General features: G+C 52.0%; 1 protein-coding gene across 1 annotated transcript; it reads right to left on the reverse strand.

The window, feature by feature from the left end:
• Positions 1-8,840: 8,840 nt before the first annotated feature.
• Positions 8,841-12,577, reverse strand: LOC308638119 (aurora kinase C-like). Its single transcript, XM_081275199.1, has 7 exons — positions 12,425-12,577; positions 12,246-12,285; positions 11,835-12,026; positions 11,400-11,538; positions 10,100-10,248; positions 9,303-9,477; positions 8,841-9,118 (listed from the first exon to the last, which is right to left on the reverse strand). The coding sequence occupies exons 1-7, from the start codon at positions 12,534-12,536 to the stop codon at positions 8,948-8,950; spliced, it is 978 nt and encodes a 325-aa protein (XP_081131325.1). The 5' UTR covers positions 12,537-12,577; the 3' UTR covers positions 8,841-8,947.
• Between the last annotated feature and the right edge of the window lie 10,876 nt (positions 12,578-23,453).

Below are 23,453 nucleotides of genomic sequence, written 5' to 3' on the forward strand. Positions count from 1 at the left end.
AAAAGGAAAGAAAATAAATTGTGAAAATTCACTTTTCAGCATCTTAATATCCTGAAGGGGCTGAACAGGAAATAAATAAGTTCAGCACCATGTGACCCTGGTTTCCAGATTCCCACAGTTATCAGTGTAGGAATAAGTTTCAGGGGCTGGGATGTAGCTCAGTTGGCAGGGTGCTTGTCTGGCCTGCACAGGGCCCTGGGTTCCATCCCCAGCACCAGCCACAAAAAAGGAACCAGAGGTTCAGGAGCAGCATTCAGCACAGGTCATCTGGTCGCCTGGGAACGGGACAGGGAGCTGCTTTAAAATCACCATGTTCTGTGGCCCAGGGGCAGAGCTTGCCCAGCACCTGTGAGGCACTGGGTGGATCCTCAGCCCCAGGTAAAGATAAAGAAATGAAAGAACGTCACTGATGTCCACCTGACAACGTGCTAATACTTACCTTGTGGGTCACTGTGTCTTACTGGCCCCATTTTACTAGGGGACAAATGAGAAACAGAGACAGACATAAAGGGAGGGAGCCTGGCTAGGAACCAGGACCCCCAGGATTCCAGCTCTGACCTTCCCTGAGGGAGCCCTGGCTGCCCGCCCTCTGCTGGCCAGAAGGAGAAGCATTTGCCCAACGTGCCCTCGCTGCGCGCCGCCTGCTGGCCGTGAGGGAAAAGTGCGCCTTTGCTCCTCCCCTTTATTGAGCAGGGTGGGCCGCCCCACACCTGGGAGCCAGGGCCTTTGTTTAGATAAACTGGGGTTGACTGCTCTGTGTGCATTCTGGCTTTGCGCATGCACCAATTATTACCGTTCAGGTCTCCTACATCCTGAGTCTGTTCAGCGCCAGGGACCCAAGCTGGGCGCAGTGTGCAGGCCTGCTGTCCCTAACCCTCCTGAGGCTGAGACAGAAGGGCTCCAAGTTGGAGGCCAGCCTGGGCAACTTGGCCAGTCCCTGTCCCAAAACAAAGAGGACTGGGGATGAAGCTCAGAGGCAGAGCCCCCTTGGGTTCTATTCCCAGTGCCAGGGGAAGCTGTGTGTGTGTGTGGGGGGGGGGCATTGGTGGGGACCCAGGGTGGGAGCCCTGGAGAGGAGTCAGGGACCTTGTGCTTCTGCCTCCAAAGTGCCCTGAGGGCAAACATTTGCCACACCCCAGTGCCTTCCCCTTGGTGGCACCAGGACTGCTGGGGTGACTAAAGGGCATCAAGGTCACCCTGTTCTGCAGGGTCCTTTCCAACACACACAGTCATCCTCACTCACACCCAGGAAAAAGCCCTCAATGACCCTGAACCACTGCTTTCTTACCAGGACTTGCAGGCTGGCCCGTGACCTTACCCTGCCTTTTTCTTTTCTGTACTAGAGATTTGTGGGACACCAACCTTACATGTGACTGGGTCACACTCCCTGGCTGGGTGCTGAGGCGCTCAGTCGCAGAAATGTGGCAGAGCTTTCCCCACCCTTCTTGGGTGCAAGGGTCGAGGGTCTCTAGTGTCCTGCAAGGGTATGTCTTGCTACAGCCCCAGGGGTGGAGCTAGGCTCACCTGTTCCTTTGTAATATGACCCCTTGTCCTGTTTAGGATAAAATCTTCCATGGCAGTGCCTTGTGTGTGTCCCCTTCTCTTACTGTGTCCTTGGGTGTGGCCTACCCAGGTGTCAGTCAAGCTGCTGACAGGGGACATCATGAAGATTGACTCAGCTCCCTGAAATCTGACCCTTTTCCTCATTTAAATCACTTCTCCTCAATAAAAGGGGGCAGTGCATGCTCTAGCTCTCTCTCTTTCTGCGGACCCAGAAGGTCAGAGGAGCTGTCACAGTGACCCCAAATTTGTGTCTCTTGTGTGGTTATTTCGTGCAGCCCAGTGAGCCCAGTTTAACTGGAGAGACCTCTGAGCCTTTGAGTGGAGAGAACAGAAACCCAGCAGGGATTAAACTCAGGGGAGCTATACCAGTGAGCACCAACCCCAGGTTTACTTGTTTGTTTTGAGACAGAGGGGAGAAGAGGAGGGCAGAGATGACCAGACAAGATGTTTCTTGCTAAGGCTGGCCTGGAACTGCAACCCTACTGTCTCAGCCTCCAGAGTGGCTGGGAGTCCACATGGCACCACACCTAGCTTCAAAAAGATATTTCTCCAGTCACTGCAGATTGCACACTGACTTGTCCTGTCAGACTTACTATCATCTGGACACAGCGTTGGCAGGGAGCCAGTTGGGCCACACAGGGTGATCAGAAGCCACTGGGTGACTGGAAGCCAGAGGAGGGTTGTCAAATAAAATACAACCCAAGTAAACTCAAAATTCAGAAACACTGTGAACATTTAGTATAAATAAAGATGTCCCTAGCCTGTCTCAGTGGCCCAGGCCTATAAGCCCAGGGACTCCAGGAAGCTGAGGCCTGAGGATTGCAAGGCCAGCTGGGGCAATTTAGAGGGCCCCTGTCTCAAAGTAAAACATGCAAAAGGGCAAGGATGTAGCTCAGTGGTCAAGTGTCTTTGGGTCCAATTCCCGGTTTAAACAAAGTCACCTTCAGTCAGGGTTGTAGCTGTGGTTATAGGGCTCGCCTATAGGTACAAGGTCCTGGGTACAAAAAATAAAGTCCCATACTCTGTGTGCCACCACAGGGACTCCCCCAAACAACAAACTGTTCTTTGCATAAGTCTGTCCAGGAGTGCAATTATGTGGGACTTTCTTTCCTGGAAAAAAAAATTATCTGCCGGGTTTCAGTTAGCAACTAAAAGGCTCAGGGGTCACTCCAGTTAAATTAGGGTAATTGGGCTGCACAAAATAACCACAAGAGAAACAAATTCTTTCTTTCTTTGGGGTCACTGTGAAGGCTCCTCTGACCTTAAGGGTCCATAGAAAGAGAGAGAGCGAGAGCAAGCACTGACCCCTTTCATTGAGGAGAAGCTGTTCAAATGAGGCCAGGGGTCAGGTTTCAGGGGGCTGAGTCTATCTTCATGATGTCCACTGTCAGCAGGTTGACTGACACCTGGGTAGGCCACACCCAAGGGTACAGTAAGAGAAGGGGACACACATAAGTCACTTCCATGAAGATTCTGTCCTAAACAGGGCAAGGGGTCATATTACAAAGGAACAGGTGAGCATAGCTTCACCCATGGGGCTGTAGCAAGACACACCATGCACGAGACACCAACCCTCAAACCCAAGAAGAGTGTGGAGAGCTCTGCCACATTTGTGTGACTAAGTGCCTCAGCACCCAGCCAGGGAGTGTGACTCAGTCACGTGTGAGGTTGGTCTCCCACACTCGTCCACTGTGATTTCAAACTTGAACAGCAGAGGGCACCACTGAGTCACTGCTCTCCTGACTGCACTGCCACAGGCAGCCCCTGGCTGAGCACCTGTTCCCCTTGGCAGCCTGGGTCCCAGTGTGCAGACAGAACCCAGGGCCTCCCATACCAGGCTCTGCTCCACCGCTGTCACCCACATGCAGCTCTTTTTACTTAGAGTCAGGCTCTTGCCAAGTTTCTGACACTGGCCTTGAACTTGCCCTCCTCTGAGCTCAGTCTCTGAAGCACTGGGATGACAGGTGTGTGGCACCTCACCAGGCTCCCAGCGCAGGAGCTCGGATGTGGCCAGGTCCACCTGGCTCAACCCCCCTTGGTTCAACTGGAAACTGTCTCCAGAGAAACCACAGCTCCCCCTGCCCCAGGGTTCCCCTCCCACTGTGCCCTGCTGTCCCAGCCAGGATTGCACCCTTCACTGCCCAGGATTGTCACCTGTTTTCCTGTCAGGGAAATGGGGTGTTCTACTTCATGGCTGCCCAAGTCCCTTGTTCCCAGGAGATCTTGTGCCCTCTCCTGGTGCCCTGCTTCACTGTGCAACTCAACCATTCCCTGGGGATGACATTCTGCAGGGGACAGCAAACATGCAATGCTAAATCAGAGCAGCAGGAAGGGTGGCCTGCTGCTGGAGTCCACTGTGACCCTGCTGGAGAGCTGGAGAGGGACAGCACAGGACAAAGGTGCACAATCCTGCAAACACACTCACCCCGGGGTGCAGGTTGAAGACAGCAAGAGAGCCAGGAGCAGGGATGTGGCCCAGGGAGGGCAGTTGCCTACCTGTGCAAGGCCTGAGTGTGATCCCAGTCCGGTGGACACTACCCACAGGGGGGCACTGCTGTGCCCATTTACCATCTGGAATGGCCTTGTTCCCCACCTTGAGTGTTCACCCAGTTAAGTGAAACCCAACCCCATGTGTTGCTTAGCCACTGTGCACCACCCATGCTCCCCCGTCCACCATGAAAGGGATTAGCCGCCTCCAATTCTGTCCCCAAATGTTTCACTTACCAGTTCTTATGGGGGGGGGGGGCTGGGGTTGACCAGGGATTAAACTGAGAAGCACTTCACCACTAAGCCATACCCCCACTCTATTTTGTATTTTATTAGAAAGTGGGTCTTACTGAGCGTCAGATCCGGCGAGGCGGGCAGCGACCAAAGGAGGCAGATTTAAAAAGGCCGCTGAACAAGGCTTTATTGAGATATCACTCCTGGGCGGAACTCGATCAGACCCACAATGTGCACAGGAGAAGGGTCTGAGGAGAAACCGTGTGAGAGCTCGACCAGACTGGATTTTGTGGGGCTTACAGCAGGAAGGGAAGGGCTTGGGACAGGAAAAGGTGTTTTTAGGGTCCCTTGTCCCATTGGAGTTGGTCAGGGGAGTTGGCTGAACTTCAGGTTTGGCCAGGGGGTCCTGTGGATTGACAGGCATTAGTCAGGAGATCTTCTTGCTGATTGACAGGCATTTCTGCTGGCACCTGATTGATGGTCCTTTCCCCTTGGCTGCTTTGTTCTACGTCGCCACCACTGACCTAACACTGAGTTGCTTAGCACTTGCTAAATTGTTGAGGCTGGCTTTGAACTTGCGATCCTCCTGCCTCTGTCTCCCAAACTGCTGGGATAACAGGTGTGTGTCACCACACCCAGCCTCACTAACCAGTTCTATAGGTACTCCCCACCCCAATCCAAAGGAAAGTTGTAAGGAAAAACCCTAGGTGTGCATGGGCGATGAGGCTTTGTTTCATTAGGAGGAGAGGCTGTGCACCCCACCTGCTGCTGGACCTCACACTAGGTCCATCTGGGCTGCAGAAGGTGTTGGAAATGAGGTAGGTGATGTCTCCTGTGGCCTTACCATGGAGTGAGTGACATGTAAGGCCTGACCTTGGTGTTCTCCAGGGCTGCAGGACATCCCTTGCTGGCTCCTGTGGGCTCTACACTGGTTCCCCTGGGAGGAGGATTAACAGAACATGAAAGAGCAGGGAGCCCTCAGGGGTCCTGTCCAGGGGAGGGGGGACTGGAACAGCAGCTGGCCAGAGGCAGGCAGGCCTGTGCTTCAGGTCATGGCTGCAGGTTGTTGGGAGGGAAGAGATTTCCTTCTCCCAGATTCAGGGATGGTAGGCTACAGGGTAAGAGGCAGGTCATGCTGAGGGGAACAGGCTCCGTGGCAGGAGTCTTGCCTTGTGTCTGTCATATGCAAGGGCCTGGTGTAGGTGTGCAGCCCCAGCACTGCAACAACAGAACCCAACACCAGGTGAGCAGGGAGACGCACCTTTATTGGGATTTCCAGAACACATTGGATTCAGGGGCTGACTGGAGCAGAAAGAAGGTCCTAGAGCTAGGTGCCATGACAGCTAGGAACTTGTCGTTTTCTATAAAAAATAGGAGACTTAGCATATGTTATAGAAAGTACCCTATTTACCAGATCCAGGGCACAGAAGGGTCCTATGTTATATGTGGGAAACTTGACATTCTAGAAAAAGCAAATTAAGACCTTTAAAGCAATGTTCTAGGAAACATTTCTGGTCAAGTAGCTTTGAGTAGCAAGAATGAAAACCTGGGAGAAGTGGAAGATGAGACGTCATCACATGGCCTGTCAGCCCCTGAGTGGGAGTGGGCTCTCCCCTCTAATCCTAGCCCGGAGGCTGAGGCTCAGCAGAGGGACTGCCAGGGCAGCCTCAGCAGCTTAGCAAGACCTGTGTCCAAACAAAACTCTTCCAAGGCTGTGTTTGTCCCAGGGCGACACTCAAAACAGACGCACTTTCTCCACTGAACAAAGAGAAAGTGCTTCTCACTTGAGGGGCACCCCTGAGCCAGTCCTGCTGCTGCTGGCCCTGGCCTGCCATGTGGGAGCTTCCTTTGGACCCTAGAACCTGGAACAGAATAGACTGTCAGCTCTGTGCCGCTCTGACCACAACACCCGGCAACCTGGAGAGAGTGTGGCTCTTGGTTCCAGATGTGTCCATGGCCCCTTGACTGCACTGCTCTAGGCTAAGGTGAGGCAGCACAGGACTCAAGGGCCTGGTGGACATTGCTACTCGTGTTCTGGTGGCCAAGAAGGAGAAAAAACCTGCATGGGAAGTACTATGAGGATGGCTGGGTGTGGCCTGGGCTGAGGACACAGGAGCCCAATCCTGGTGGTGCCTTCTGTTCAAGCAGCTGCACCACAGTACAAGCTCCCAGCTGCAATGCAGGAGGGTTTCCTCTGAAAGGGGAAAGGTCACTGTGTTGCAGGATGTCACAGGGTGGGGGGCTAGTGAGCAGGTCTCCCCACCTGGCAGGACCTGAGCACCTGCAGATCTGGCTATGAAGTGGAAGCCTCCTGGGAAGTGCTCCCAGTGGCCATGGGTGGTGGCCCGCACCAAGGCCAGCCTGGGAGACCCAGGGAGATCCCATCTCAAGGACTTTATGGTCATATTGATTTGGGAACTAATGCTGATCTAAGCCTTTACTCTTAGATTGGATTCATAAACTATTGTTAACTTACTGCTCAACCCCACCCTTTTATTATTCCTTTCCTGAGCCTTTCTCACCAAGTTGCTCAGGCTGGTGATGAATTGTGATCCTGCCTCAGCCCCCAGGGCTGCTGTGACTCCAGGCCTGGGGCAAGCTGAGCTGATATTGCTACTTTGTATTTAAACTTACATTAAATTTAACCTATTGCTACTCTGCATTTCAGATTGGACTTGGTTTTGCTACTTTGTATTTTAAGTGGGGACTATTAAGACTGCAGTCCTTTCCAGGCAGGAGTCCACCCCTAGCATGCAAGAAAGCCTTAGTTTTTGCAAGAGCCATTTTTCTTGAGTTAAAGGCTCTGACAGTGAGGCTCAAAGGGAGGCACTTGCCTTGGTCAGGATTGGAAAGTGCTTCTGTTTTGAGTGTTGTTGTTTGAGGGGGCGACCCGGAGCCAGTGTGCCTTTTGACCTTCCACAGCCACCCTTCTAGGTGTATGTAACTTCTGCACTGCCGTCCAGTCCTCAAAAATAAGACTTCATGGGGCTGGGATGTAGCTCAGCTGGTAGAGTGCTTGTCTCTTGCGCACAAGGCTCTGGGTTCAATCCCCAGCAACACACACACACACACACACACACACACACACACACACTCCGTGTGTGCCCCCATACTAAGCTAATTCTTTTGTCTTTGATTCCTGGGATTGAGAAACATCTTCAGCCTTTTAGAGGTGGTCTGGCTAAATGGTCCAGGTTGGCCTAAAATTGCTGCTGCCCTCCCTTGGTCTCTCCTAAGTCCCTAGAGGATTACAGGCTTGAGCACCTGCCCACCATGGCCTAAGCTAATTCTCCTCCTCCAACATTACAGATAACATACTGTCAAGTTTTTTTTTTTTTTAAAGAGAGTGGGAGGGAGAGAGAGAAAGAGAGAGAGAGAGAGAGAGAGAGAGAGAGAGAATTTTTAATATTTATTTTTTAGTTCTCGGAGGACACAACATCTTTGTCTGTATGTCGTGCTGAGGATCGAACCCGGGCCGCACGCATGCCAGGCGAGCGAGCTACCGCTTGAGCCACATCCCCAGCCCCTAAGCTAATTCTTCACATGAAAATAAGTCTAGCATATTGAATGAGGGGTCACTAGTGGGGGTGAGCACCCTTGTCTCTGGGACCCCACTCTGCTCCTCAACTAAGGAGGACAGGCAGGGATGAAATGGAATCTGGTTTCCCCTAGAGGCATTATTACTGGATGACCAGCTGTGACCCTTAACTCTAGCCTATTTCCAATATGCCTAATTTCTAGTGGCCTGTGTCCCCCGCCTCCACGACCCCCACACTGGGTATTGAGCCAAGGGCTACTTAACCACTAAGCCACATCCCCAGCCCTTTTTTGTGTTTTATTTAGAGACAGGGTCTCACTGAGTTGCTTAGCACCTCACCATTGCTGAAGCTGGCTTTGCACTCGTGATTATCCTGCCTCAGCCTCCTGAGCTGCTGGGATTACAGGCCTGCTCCACATTGCCTGGCCCTTGACTGTGGGCTTTACTTCTGGCGGAAGTGATGGCTGCACTGCACAGGAAACACCCTGGAGCTTATAGCTGGGGTCTGGAGGTGGACTCAGGTGTGGTCAGCTTCCACTGAGGCACAGAGGCTGCCACGTGGGACTGTGGACAAGTCTGGAAGGGGACACTGAGATTGCTGCAGGCACAGTGACAGACCTCAGAAGAGAAGCTGCGTTTGCTACTAGAGATGACACAGGTCGGGGTGCCTGTGGGTACATTTGGGAATCCTGTGACCCTGGAATGCAGTGAACTACTTTTACTTCAAAAATGGCAGCACACCAGATGCCTCCAGAGGTGGAGCTTTGGTGTGATGATGGTCCCAGTTACAAATGTCCTGAAAACATGGGGAATAGTTGAGAGGAGGAAGCACTGATAGGCAGCAGGTTGGGGACCTCCAGGGCCTTTATCAGAAGTTATCCACCAGCGCTCAAGGAGAACCCTGCCACCATCTCCAAGGCCAAGAGGGCCCCATCTCGGGCAGTTTTCCTGATTCAAAAAACAAACAAACAAACAAAAAACACTCTGCCCAGTTGCGCATGAATGCACAGAACCAAAAAGCCCTTGTAGTAAATGATTCCGTTTTTATTAATTAGCATCCTATATTTAAAAAGACAAAGGAGGAAGCCTTCCCTGGGTGCACACGAAGGTCAGAGGTAGATGGGCTCAGGAAGCCTTCTGAGCACCGGGAGGCAACACCCTCCGGGAGTGAGCCTTCACCCAGGGGTGCTCCAGGACCTGAGCCAGGGGAAGCCGCTCTGAGGGCTGGTATCTCAGAAGCTTGGAGACCAAGTCCTGGGCCCCCTCGGGCATTGAGGGGGGAAACGTCACATCCACCTGATGAGGCCAAGGAGAAACAAGGGAAGTCTGGTTCATTCCTTTGCTCCATGTTCTCTGTGCCTCTTTGAGGCACTCCTCGGGACCCTAGCAGGTAACCTCATGTGTATGCCCCAGTCCCCCCCAGGCTCAGCAGCTGCCCCTACCCAGCTCCCCGTATATGCCCGCTGTGTGGCCATCCCACCTTGAGGATGCGCCTCTGGGTCTCGCTCTGAGAGCTGCTCTCAAAGGGTGGCCGTCCCACCAGCAGCTCGTAGCAGAGCACCCCGACACACCACAGGTCCACCTTCTCATCGTAGGTCCTGCCTTCCACTATTTCTGGGGGCAAGTAGTCCAGAGTCCCACACATAGTCTGTCTCCTGGTGGAGGGAGAGGGGAGCAGAGGCCCAGATCAGGGAAATCCTGGAAGTCCCCGCCCAAGCACCAGGGTATGAAGACACCAACGTTTAACATGGACCAAGGTACAGAGAAAGCAAGTACCGGGACCATAACAACGTGTGTAGAAATTCATGCAATCATTTAGCTCATGATCCAGAACACTTTCACAAATATATTCTGAGAATCAAGAAACACAGTGATGGTACATTAAGGACCCAGTGAATGGATTCTAATCTATTCCTACAGAACAATACACTGCTGGAAGTATGGGGCAATGGTTCATAAGTTTTTAGGTATTTACATGAAATCTTATTGCTAAAGTCACACATTAACAAAGATCAGAAAATAAAAGTTCCAATTGGGCCACAATAAGGCTTTAAGTTGCAGTACTGAGGATTGAACCCAGAGACCTACATTTGCTAGACAAGCCCTCTACCACTGAGCTACATCTCCAGCCCAGGAAATATTTGACCATTTTCTACTTAAAAATGGCAGTGTTCAGGTACAAACCCAGGTTTGTATCTGGGTCTTACATTTGCAATGAATTCAACTGGACCACTCTTCACTGGCACCCGGGGCCCACCCAACCACTATCTGACCTACCTGAGGGAGGGGGCGTGCACAGACCAGCCAAAGTCTGCAATCTTCACCTCACCCATCAGCCCCAGCAGCAGATTCTCTGGCTTAATGTCCCTGTGAATCACTTTATTGTTGTGGCAGTATGTCAGGGCATCTGCCAACTCCTCCATTATCTGTGAACAAAGTGAAGACATCTGAAAGGCAAGCCTTCCACACTTCCCATCAGACAGATTGCTCCTTGTGAACCTTGGGAGTGCAGAGGAATCTTGCTCTCTGCAACTCACCCCAATACCACCTTTTAGTGGCACGAGAGGTCCAGTTTGGGAAGGGGAAAGGATGGATGTTGAACTGGACAGGTCCTATTGCCCTCCCCCAGCAAGTAGCCAGACAGAACCTCCACTGAGCCAATCACCATCTCCCAAAAGACTTGAGCCCCAACAGAGGGAATAGGAGAACCAGGAGGCAACGTGGAGTCATTCATCCTGATAGCAAGCTGCCAGCCACCACTGTTGGCATGGCCATGGCTGTGGGTCCTGTCCTGGTGCCCTCTAGACATCTCCAGTTACTGCTGGGCACAGTGGTGCATGCCTGTAATCCCAGAGGCTCTGGGGGCTGAGGCAGGGAGAGAATGAGTTCAAAGCCAGCCTCAGCAATGGTGACACACTAAGCAACTCAGTGAGACCCTGTGTCTAAATGAAATACAAAACAGGGCTGGGGATGTGGCTCAGTGGATGAGTGCCCCTGAGTTCAATTCTCAGAATCCATCCCCCCCCAATACAAAAACCAAAAAAACTCTAGTTATGAGTTCCATACATTTATTCAGTAAATCCCTCATAGGCTTTTTTTTTTTTTTTTTTTAAAGAGAGAGTGAAAGGAGAGAGAGAGAGAAGAGAGAGAGAGAGAGAGAGAGAGAGAGAGAGAGAGAGAAATTTTTTTTTAATATTTATTTTTTTTTTAGTTCTCCGCGGACACAACATGTTTGTCATCTTTGTTGGTATGTGGTGCTGAGGATCTAACCTGGCCCCACGCATGCAAGGCGAGCGTGCAACCGCTTGAGCCACATCCCCAGCCCTCCCTCATAGGCTTTCAATAAGTGTTTTTGGCTCCTGTATATTGTACAAGAGAGTAGAGTCAGATTCAAGAAATAATATTCTGGATACACATAGGGTAACTAAAGTATCAAAATGTGAGGATTATTCACTATCTAAAATTCTCAGAATAAAATTCAGAAATCAACTTAAACGGCAATTTGACCAGCCAGAGCCCCCCACCCCATCACAGGCCGGCAGTGAGCCCAAGGCCCCCAGAGCGCAGGCCCCCTCACCGTGGCTGTGTGCTGCTCATCCATGGGGCCGCTTCTCTGCAGCAAGTTGTAGAGCTCACCCCTGGGAGCAAACTCCAGAATCAGGTATATCCGGGTAGAGTCACAGAAATAGTTGAAGAGGCGTAGGATGTTTGGGTGTCTGCAGGAGGGACAGAGGGTGGGTCAAACTTCTCCCTGAGCCCAAAACTGCTGCCATCACCAGTGACTGGTCACACAAGGGGCAAACTGTGCTGGGGTCAGGGACCATGGTCAGGATTGGGATGTCCACCCAGGGAGGAAACTTTATATGGTTGAACTGGAATGAGCAGCACAGAAAAATCAAGGCCAAGGGCTTATTTGGGGGCAGTGGGAAAGGCAGAGTTGGGATGTGGCAGCAGGAAGGGGAAACAGGTGTAGAGAGCCAGAGTGATAGGCGCAGGCACAGCCTGTCCTTACCGTAGGTGCGCCTGGATCTCCACTTCCCTGCGCAGCTGGTGCTCCAGTCCCGCCCTCTCGATCTGGGACTTGAAGAGGACCTTCAGGGCCACGATGAAATGGTTCTTCTTCAGTCGAGCCAGGTAGACGTTCCCAAATCTGCCCTTGCCCAGAGGACGCCCGATTTCAAAGTCTTCGATTGTGAAGCGCTTCCTAAGTGGACAGGAAGAAAGGAGCCCCAGTTCTGCAGGTGGAGGGGAGTAAGGAGCCCGAGGTCCTCTTCCCCGTCTTGAGGGCCCAGCTAGGGGTGTTTGGTTGGAAAACAGCAGCGCACGTCCAGGCGCCGACCCTCCACTCCACTCGCCCAGGCCGAGCTTGGCGCCCTCGGAAGCCCCTCCATTCCCCTTCCAGATGCCAAGGATAAGCACTCACACGGCGGGGATTCCGGGTCGCCTCTGCCCCGCTGCAGCTCCTGGGAGGGGAGATGGGGAGGGAGGGAGGGCAGGGTGCAGGGAAAGAGAGAGGTGTCAAACTCTTTCTTCAGTGCACCCCAGCCCTCCAGGGGCTGGCCCTTGGGCCCCTGCCCACAGGTTCCGCTGCTCCACCCTCACCTGCGGGTCCACGCGGTACCCGAGAGGACCGCCGCCCCCGGGTGGAGGATGATACAGGTGAGGGCGAGCCAGGGCCCTCCTGAGCCCTTTGGAGCTGGCGTCCGGGGTCCATATGGTCGTGAAAAGCCGTCAGGAGGCTACGCGAACGTGGACAGGAGGAATTGTGCCAGGAATCCTGACCTGCTGCTCATCACGCCTTTTATAGCCGGTGCCCCAGCCTCCAGTGGAAGTCCCTGACTCCAGCGCCCAATGGAAGCGCGGAGGTGGGCGTGTCTGTGAGAGCACCGGCCAATGAGGCGGAAGGGGGCGCGGCCAGGGGCGGGGCAGGCTGAAAGTTCACGTGCGCACTGGGGGCTCGAGTCTCAGGTCGCCAGGTCCTGCTCCCTGCTCCTGGGTCTTTGTGGACCCTATAATCAGTTTGCATCTTTAGTCTCAAATATAGGAAAATCAGAGCACATATCATATGTTTGGAAAGTACGGAATCTTCCAAAAACGTTCGAAATTGAATATTTTTAGATGGGAAACGGGGTATGTCTTTTAAGTATAATTGAAAACAACAACAACAACAACAACAACAACAAAAACTCCCTAACCAATAGATGACAGAGCATGTGAACAAGAGTGTGTTGGGGAAAGATCATTATTTATTTATTTATTATTTTTTTTTTTAAGAGAGAGAGAACTTTTTTAACATTTGTTTTTTAGTTTTCGGTGGACACAACATCTTTGTTGGTATGTGATGCTGAGGATCCAACCCGGGCCGCATGCATGCCAGGCGAGTGCGCTACCTCTTGAGCCACATCCCCAGGCCTCAACATAAAATTTAAAAAGGGCTCCAGATGGGGGCTGGGATTGTGGCTCAGCAGTAGAGCCTTTGCCTAGCACCTTTAAGGCCCTGGGTTCGATCCTCAGAACCACATAAAAATAAATAAATAAAATAAAGGTGTTGTGTTCAATTATAAGTAAAAAATAAATATTCAAAAAAGGGGAGCCCCGGAGGTAGGTCAGTGGTTAGGCACCCCTGGCTCCTACCCCAGCACCAAAGAGAGGAACAAGAAAGAAAACAGGGCTGGGGTATCTCTCAGGGTAGAGGTCTTGCCTACATACAGGAGACCCTGGGCTCAGTCCCTAGTGCTGCAAACATAATTAATTAATTGATTTTAATGAGAGTTTGTTCCACCTGTGGTGTGTGACTTCCCTACAGGCAAAACCTGTCCTCCATGCCCAGCTGGTCACTGAGCCCTTCTGATTCTACTTTATTAATCCTTTTCAATTTACTCTCTTCCTGTCCACTCCCAGAGCCCTGGCCCAACTCTGGCCTCATCTTGCTCCTCCTGAACATGAGTGGCACTGCCAACCACAGGATGGTTCCGTGTCCTAGGCTAACTGGACAAGGACAAGGTGCTAATCTAAGCCATAGCAAGTCCAGGATTCAGGGAAAGCCCGTGACTGGCAGCGCGAGGGTTAATCATGTGTCAACTTGATGGTCATGAGAGGCCCAGAAGCTGGTGAAACACAGTTGCTGGCTGGGTCTGTGAGGGTCTTTCTGGAAGAGATAAGCCTTCGAATCCATAGACCAAGTAAAGAAGGTTGCCCTGGACAGCTGTGGGGCACGCCTGTAATCCCAGTGACTTGGCAGGCTGAGGCAGGAGGATCCCAAGTTCAAGTGCGAGGCCATCCTTTGTGCAACTAAGTGAGGCCCTAAGCAACTCAACAAGACCCTGTCTCCAAATAAAAAAATAAAAATAAAAAGGACTGGGGATGTAGCTCAGTGGTAAAATACCCCTGGTTCTAATCCACTGTACCAAAAAATAAATAAATAAATAAATAAGGAAGACTGCCCTGGTCAGTGTGGGCAAGCCTCAGGCAACCTTGGGAGTCCCAAATAGGACCAGCAGGTGGGGGAAGGGTGGATGCACTCTCCTCTTGAATTGGGAGCTTCATGAGGTTCTCTGGCCCTGGGACACTGGAGCTCCTGATCTCAGGGCCTTGGACTTGGACTGTAGCTCTGCCTTCCTGGTTCTCCAGCTTGCAGATGGCAGATGGGAGATGGGAGCCCTCTAGGCCTCCAGGATTGGGGGACCCAATGCCCAGAAGAGACCCCTCTCTTTCCCTCTATACTCTGTGGGTGGGTTTGCATATCTTTATGGACATCATGCCGTCTCTCTATCCTGTTGGCTCATCTCTGGAGATCCCTGATGTGTCAGGGGGAGATGATGGTCTGAGAAGTGAGGAACATGAGCCGTTTTCTGGGTGCCTCCCACTCCTCCTGTACTGTTTTAACATCAGTGGTGTCTGAGTCTTCCTGATTGACAGGGACACGTGGGGTGGAGCCTGAAGGCCAGACTGTTTGCCTGTCCCTCAAACCCATGGGGGAGGGGACAGCCAGAAGAGGAGCTTCCTGCCAGGGTCAGTGGTCAGGGGGTGAAGACACAGCCACAGGAGAGGAAGTTTCACAAGCTCAGGCCCCATGCTGTGTGACTGTGCCTTGGGATGTGGAGCCCTGGACAGCTGATGGCTTTGGGGTGCTGTGTGAGGTCTGCCGGGAAGATGTCACTGGTCAGCTTGCCCCCTCCTGGGTGGGAGCCTGGCCTGGTGGGTGGGGGTACAAGCACCAGCGTGGTCTCTGGCGCCAGACAGACCAAGGTGGAGGTCCGCGCGTGCTCTCCCACCTCTGCTGTGTAGGTCCGTCTCTGAGCCTCCGTGCCCCCTCTGAACCTTAGGAAGGATGCTTTCCCTCTTCTGGCAGGCTGGCTGAGAGCTGCTGATGCTGCTGCTGGGGAGGCAATGGTGAGGGCAGCGCTGAGCTCTCCAGGTGTCAGCAAGGTGGTATGGAAACCCGGGATGTGACGGCCACGGGCCAACCCTGGTCTCAGCCAGCGCCACCCAAGACCTGGGCATTTTGTGACATCCCGGGTAAAAGCTAGTCCATTTCCGCACCCCATTAGTGAGCGCAGAGCTCACTGACAGTGGGTTCAGCTGGGGTGGGAGATGGCCCGCCCTTCATGCTCTATGCACTAGTCCCTCCAGAAACCCACCAAAGGCTTCCTCCAGGCATCTGAGGTTGGTTTTTTGGTGTTGTTTTTGTTTTTTTCTCATTCCTTCTGTCTTTCCCCAAGTGACTTCAAAGATGTATTTTTTATCCCACCTGATTTAGCTCCACCTGCAAACAAGCACCCTCAGCTCACCCAGCCCTGCCACAGAGAGGACCCCCACAGGTGGCCTTTGGATGTGTTCCCTCAACAGAAACCAGTCTCTCCTGGAATGACAAAAGGGGAATTCTATTCTATGGAATAGAAACATTTTACTTCCTGCCTTTTGATTTGCTTTATAGTTTGAGAAGTGTTTCAGAGCAGAATCTCTCAGGCAGCCTTTTGAAAACAGGCATTTGCCAGGCCCAGTGGTGCACACCTGTAATCTAGGGTGCAGGCCTGTGATTGTCGTCAAGTGGGAGGCTGAGGCAGGAGAATATCAAGTTCAAAGCCAGCTTCAGCAACTTAGTGAGGCCCTAAGCAACTTATTGAGGCCTTATTATTTAAACTAAATATAAAAAAGGGCTGGGGATGTGGCTCAATGTGTAAAGACTCCTGGGTTCAATCCCATGTACAGAAATAAATAAATAAATAAGAAAAGGGAGGAAGGAAGGTGGGAAGGAAGGAAAGAAGGACACAAGCACTTGTTGCCTGGCATCTCTCAGTCCCTGCCCCACCAACACTGCTTCAGGAGGCCGAGGAAGAGCCCAGGTGGTGTATTTACACGCTCACAACTATGCCTATAATTTATGTACAAGAATATAATATTTTATGACATATATCTTTGAAAATGTCCTTGGTGACCATTTTTTAAAACATTTATCTAGAAGTAGTTGGACACAATACCTTTTTTTTTTTTACTTATTTATTTTTATGTGGTGCTGAGAATTGAAGTCAGGGCCTTGCATGTGCTAGGCAAGTGCTCTACCACTGAGCCACAATCCCAACCCCTCCTTGGTGATCATAAAGTGCACTCCTAGCTAAGAACCGAGGGTGACCACCACCACCAGCTTTAGAGGGGCTTAGCCTGGACCTGCCTCTCACTATGTTGGTCACGGGACACTGAGAAAGTGATCTCAGAATAGATCTACTTCTCAGTGTATAACAGTCAAAATGCAGAGTCCCTACACAGGGTTGCATGAGGCGTTAGTGAGGTCATAGAGTAAATGTCCACAGATCCCCTCACTCCGTTCCCACTCACCCACTCCTGCACTCGTTTAGTCCATTTACTCGACATTGAAGGAGCATCTCCATGAACCAGCCCTAGGGACCCAGAGGTCACGCTCAGGCAGGGGCCACTCATTCTCACCTCATTGGTGACGGTTGGTCTTTGTGACATCTGAACCCAGAGACAGCCTGTGACCGCTGTCCATTGACTTCCACTAGGAATCAGTCACAGCAAAAATGACACCTGTCATTGGCTGTAGCTCAATTATATGAATCTGTTCTATCCCCACACATAATGGGTCTTAGCCTGCTCAGGGGGCTCTAACAAATTCATCTGGCCCCAAAATGCCAGTAGTGCCAGAGCTGAGAACCTGCTCTTGACCCCCACACACTGGGACTAAATTGGGTTATGTCAACAAGAACATTCAATCAAGGAATACTGCCAGATATAGGGTGTTAACTTGTGATCACACGGACTTGGCAGACTGAGGAAGGAGGATTGCAAGTTCAAGACCACCCTGGAAAGTTTAGAGCCTTTCTCAAAATAATACAGAAGGCTGGGATATAGTCCAGTTGGTAAAGTGCTTGTCTCACATGCACAAGGCCCTGAGTTCATTCCCAAGCACTAATAATAATAATAATAGTACAAAGGGCTGGGAGTGTGGCTGAGTGGTAGAGCACTTGCCTACCACGTGCAAGGCCTTGGGTTCAATACCCAGTATGGCAAAAGGAGAGCAGGGTGGGGTGGTGAACACCTGGGATTGCAGCTGCTCTTTAGGCTGAGGCAGGGGATGGTGAGTTCAAAGTTACCTAGCACATGAGAAGCCCTGGGTTCGATTCTCAGCACCACATATAAATCAATAAAATAAAGGTATTGTGTCCAACTACAGGAAATAAATAAGTTCAGCACCACGTGACCCTGGTTTCCAGATTCCCACAGTTATCAGTGTAGGAGTAAAAGTTTCAGGGGCTGGGATGTAGCTCCGTTGGCAGGGTGCTTGTCTGGCCTGCACAGGGCCCTGGGTTCCATCCCCAGCACCAGCCACAAAAAAGGAACCAGAGGTTCAGGAGCAGCATTCAGCACAGGTCATCTGGTCGCCTGGGAATGGGACAGGGAGCTGCTTTAAAATCACCATGTTCTGTGGCCCAGGGGCAGAGCTTGCCCAGCACCTGTGAGGCACTGGGTGGATCCTCAGCCCCAGGTAAAGACAAAGAAATGAAAGAACGTCACTGATGTCCACCTGACAACGTGCTAATACTTACCTTGTGGGTCACTGTGTCTTACTGGCCCCATTTTACTAGGGGACAAATGAGAAACAGAGACACACATAAAGGGAGGGAGCCTGGCTAGGAACCAGGACCCCCAGGATTCCAGCTCTGACCTTCCCTGAGGGAGCCCTGGCTGCCCGCCCTCTGCTGGCCAGAAGGAGAAGCATTTGCCCAACGTGCCCTCGCTGCGCGCCGCCTGCTGGCCGTGAGGGAAAGGTGCGCCTTTGCTCCTCCCCTTTATTGAGCAGGGTGGGCCGCCCCACACCTGGGAGCCAGGGCCTTTGTTTAGATAAACTGGGGTTGACTGCTCTGTGTGCATTCTGGCTTTGCGCATGCACCAATTATTACCGTTCAGGTCTCCTACATCCTGAGTCTGTTCAGCGCCAGGGACCCAAGCTGGGCGCAGTGTGCAGGCCTGCTGTCCCTAACCCTCCTGAGGCTGAGACAGAAGGGCTCCAAGTTGGAGGCCAGCCTGGGCAACTTGGCCAGACCCTGTCCCAAAACAAAGAGGACTGGGGATGAAGCTCGGAGGCAGACCCCCCTTGGGTTCTATGCCCAGTGCTGGAGGAAGCTGTGTGTGTGTGTGGGGGGGCATTGGTGGGGACCCAGGGTGGGAGCCCTGGAGAGGAGTCAGGGACCTTGAGCTTCTGCCTCCAAAGTGCCCTGAGGGCAAACATTGCCACACCCCAGTGCCTTCCCCTTGGTGGCACCAGGACTGCTGGGGTAACTAATGGGCATCCAGGTCACCCTGTTCTGCAGGGTCCTTTCCAACACACACAATCATCCTCACTCACACCCAGGAAAAAGCCCTCAATGACCCTGAACCACTGCTTTCTTACCAGGACTTGTAGGCTGGCCCGTGACCTTACCCTGCCTTTTTCTTTTCTGTACTAGGGATTAAACTCAGGGCAGCTATACCAGTGAGCCAACCCCAGGTTTACTTGTTTATTTTGAGACAGAGGGGAGAAGATGAGGGCGGAGATGACCAGACAAGATGTTTCTTGCTAAGGCTGGCCTGGAACTGCAACCCTACTGTCTCAGCCTCCAGAGTGGCTGGGAGTCCACATGGCACCACACCTAGCTTCAAAAAGATATTTCTCCAGTCACTGCAGATTGCACACTGACTTGTCCTGTCAGACTTACTATCATCTGGACACAGCGTTGGCAGGGAGCCAGTTGGGCCACACAGGGTGATCAGAAGCCACTGGGTGACTGGAAGCCAGAGGAGGGTTGTCAAATAAAATACAACCCAAGTAAACTCAAAATTCAGAAACACTGTGAACATTTAGTATAAATAAAGATGTCCCTAGCCTGTCTCAGTGGCCCAGGCCTATAAGCCCAGGGACTTCAGGAAGCTGAGGCCTGAGGATTGCAAGGCCAGCTGGGGCAATTTAGAGAGCCCCTGTCTCAAAGTAAAACATGCAAAAGGGCATGTAGCTCAGTGGTCAAGTGTCTTTGGGTCCAATTCCCGGTTTAAACAAAGTCACCTTCAGTCAGGGTTGTAGCTGTGGTTATAGGGCTCGGCCATAAGTGAAAGGTCTTGGGTACAAAATAAAGTCCCATACTCTGTGTGCCACCACACGGACTCCCCCAAACAACAAACTGTTCTTTGCATAAGTCTGTCCAGGAGTGCAATTATGTGGGACTTTCTTTCCTGGAAAAAAAAATTATCTGCCGGGTTTCAGTTAGCAACTAAAAGGCTCAGGGGTCACTCCAGTTAAATTAGGGTAATTGGGCTGCACAAAATAACCACACAAGAGAAACAAATACTTTCTTTCTTTGGGGTCACTGTGACGGCTCCTCTGACCTTAGGGTCCACAGAAAGAGAGAGACAGCGAGAGCAAGCACTGACCCCTTTTATTGAGGAGAAGCTATTCAAATGAGGCAAGAGGCCAGGTTTCAGGGGGCTGAGTCTATCTTCATGATGTCCACTGTCAGCAGGTTGACTGACACCTGGGTAGGCCACACCCAAGGGTACAGTAAGAGAAGGGGACACACACAAGGCACTTCCATGAAGATTCTATCCTAAACAGGGCAAGGGGTCATATTACAAAGGAACAGGTGGGCATAGCTTCACCCATGGGGCTGTAGCAAGACACACCATGCACGAGACACCAACCCTCAAACCCAAGAAGAGTGTGGAGAGCTCTGCCACATTTGTGTGACTAAGTGCCTCAGCACCCAGCCAGGGAGTGTGACTCAGTCACGTGTGAGGTTGGTCTCCCACACTCATCCACTGTGATTTCAAACTTGAACAGCAGAGGGCACCACTGAGTCACTGCTCTCCCTGACTGCACTGCCACAGGCAGCCCCTGGCTGAGCACCTGTTCCCCTTGGCAGCCTGGGTCCCAGTGTGCAGACAGAACCCAGGGCCTCCCATACCAGGCTCTGCTCCACCGCTGTCACCCACATGCAGCTCTTTTTACTTAGAGTCAGGGTCTTGCTAAGTTTCTGACACTGGCCTTGAACTTGCCCTCCTCTGAGCTCAGTCTCTGAAGCACTGGGATGACAGTGTGTGGCACCTCACCAGGCTCCCAGCGCAGGAGCTGGGATGTGGCCAGGTCCACCTGGCTCAACCCCCCTTGGTTCAACCCCAACTGCCTCCAGAGAAACCACAGCTCCCCCTGCCCCAGGGTTCCCCTCCCACTGCGCCCTGCTGTCCCAGCCAGGATTGCACCCTTCACTGCCCAGGGTTGTCACTTGTTTTCCTGTCAGGGAAATGGGGTGTTCTACTTCATGGCTGCCCAAGTCCCTTGTTCCCAGAGGATCTTGTGCCCTCTCCTGGTGCCCTGCTTCACTGTGGAGCTCAAGCATTCCCTGGGGATGACATTCTGCAGAGGACAGCAAACATGCAATGCTAAATCAGAGCAGGCAGGAAGGGTGTCCTGCTGCTGGAGTCCACTGTGACCCTGCTGGAGAGCTGTGGGAGGGGCACAGGGACAATACTTTCTCCCTAGAACATATCATGCAAACACACACACACTCATTGAAGACATCAAGAGAGCCAGCAGTAGGGGCGTGGCCCAGGGTAGGGCCCTTGTCTAGCCTGTGGAAGGCCTGAGTGTGATCCCAGTGAGGGGGACACTACCCACAGGTGGGTCCTGCTGTGCCCCTTTACCATCTAGAATGGCCTTGTGCCTCACCCAGTTAAGTGAAACTGAACCCCACCTGTTGCTAAGCCACTGTTGCACTACCCATACTCCCCACTTCAGTTCCCCAAAACATTTCACTGTGCAGTTTTTTAGGTACTCTCCACCCCAATCCAAGGGGAAGTTAGTAGGGGAAATAAAGGAGGTGAACTCGGGGCTGTTTGATTAGGAGATGCTGCAGACTTTACCTGGACCTCAAACCAGGACCCCCTTCTGGGCTGCAGAAGGCATTAGGAAATGATGTAGGTGATGTCCCATGTGACCTTACCATGGAGTGAGTAAGGCCTGGACCTTGGTGTACACCAGGGCTGCAGGACATCCCTTGCTGGCTCCTGTGGGCTCTACACTGGTTCCCCTGGGAGGAGGATTAACAGAACACGAAAGAGCAGGGAGCCCTGCTCTTCAGGTCATGGCTGCAGGTTGTTGGGAGGGAAGAGATTTCCTTCTCCCAGATTCAGGGATGGTGGGCTACAGGGTAAGAGGCAGGTCATGCTGAGGGGAGCAGGCTCCGTGGCAGGAGTCTTGCCTTGTGTCTGTCATATGCAAGGGCCTGGTGTAGGTGTGCAGCCCCAGCACTGCAACAACAGAACCCAACACCAGGTGAGCAGGGAGAAGCACCTTTATTGGGATTTCCAGAACACACTGGATTCAGGGGCTGACTGGAGCAGAAAGAAGGTCTTGGATCCAGGTGCCATGACAGCTAGGAACTCTCATTTTCTATTAACAGGCGTCAGCACATTTTGGGAAGATGCATAGCTAGTTCCAGGTCAGCAGCTTAGCAAGACCTTGTCTCCAAACTCTTCCAAGGCTGCATTTGTCCCAGGGTGACACCCAAAAGAGAAGCACTTCCCCCTTGAACAAACACAGAAAGTGCTTCTCCCTTGAGGGGCACCCTGGGCCAGTCCTGCTGCTGGGCCTTCTGCATGAGAGCTTCCTTTGGACCCTAGAACCTGGAACAGAACAAACTGTTAGCTCTGACCACAACACCCAGCATCCTTTAGAGCGTTCTGGCCCTGGGTTCCAGAGGACTGAGGGCCTGGTGGACATTACTACTGGTTTTACAGTGGCCATGAAGTGGAAAAACCTGGCGGAAGCCACAGGGAAGATGAAGTCTTCCCAGACAAGCTTGCAGTGACATCTCCAGCCATACCCCAGCTGCTGGCTGTCCCCACCCCACTGGCTCCATTCCAACTGGGATGGTCTGATTAAGTAGAGGTGGAAGGACCTCTGGCTACACTGTTGATCAGCCAAGCAAGATAGCAGTCATTTGATTTGGGCCTGGGCTGTAGCTCAGTGATGGAGCTCTTGCTTAGCACAGGTGAGGCTGTGAGCTCTACCACTAAGACTTTTATAGAGTTGGATTGAAATACAAAAAAATGTTCTCCAACCTTAATGGGCTGAAATAGAGACAACAAAATGCCATTCCTCCTGGGAACCAACACAACCCGGAGGCCTTCCAGGTGCTAACCAGGACCCACCTTCACCTTAAAAGGGCTGCCTCTGGCTTTCCCACTCTCAGTGCCCCAAGAGGTTTCCAAAAACTTACCTGGGCCTTGAAGTCATTTCAAGTTTTTGATGCATTTTCTCAAATTGTGAAGTTCAAGCCCAACAGGTGTTTTCTCAGAGTCACAGAAAACACCCCAGGGCTTGAAATCACAGCTTGAGCTTTGTTCCCAGGAACAGGCAGGGGCCTCCAGCACCAGGAGTCAGGATCAGGATCTGAGTGTGTCCTTGGCATCCTGTAGGGAAGCTGCACCATGGGAGATATGTTGTTCCATAATAAAATTGTCATTCTACCACACCCAGTGGAACAGGATCACAAGAGGGCAGAAAAAGGGTCAGCACCCATGTGCACAGGGACATTCTCCAGGAAGTCAAGCTATGGGGCCTGAACTGCAGGGATTGAGTCTGTCATACCAGCACCTAAAGGCTGAGGCAGGAGAAGGGCAAGTTCAAAGCCAGCCTGACCAACTGAGCCCTAAGCACCATTTCCTGATAAAGGGAGAAGGCCCCATCTAGTCACCCCGCTTCAAAACCAAGGACCTTCCTATGAACCAGTTTTTGCCATCTTGAAATATGGCAACATGGCCAGGTACACACCTGCAATCCCAGTAGCTAGGGAGGTTGAGGCAGGCGTTCAAAGCCAGTCTCTGCAATAGCAAGGTATGAAGCAACTCTGAGACCCTATCTCTAAGTCAAATACAAAATAAGGCTGGGGATATGGCTCAGTGTTTGAGTGATCCAGAGTTCACTCTGGAGTACCAAAACCAAGGCAGAATGGAAAGCAGATGGAGGCCAGTCTGAGGACACACTCTGAAAGCTTGGGTTCCAGAAGTCACATGCAATATGGCAGTAGTTTCTTTAAGCTATAAAAAAAAAAAGCACTCCCAGATTGCATGTCACCAGCTGTAC

The sequence above is a fragment of the Spermophilus citellus genome (genome assembly GCF_964194105.1).
Source record: "Spermophilus citellus genome assembly, chromosome: 18".
Classification (NCBI taxonomy): domain Eukaryota; kingdom Metazoa; phylum Chordata; class Mammalia; order Rodentia; family Sciuridae; genus Spermophilus; species Spermophilus citellus.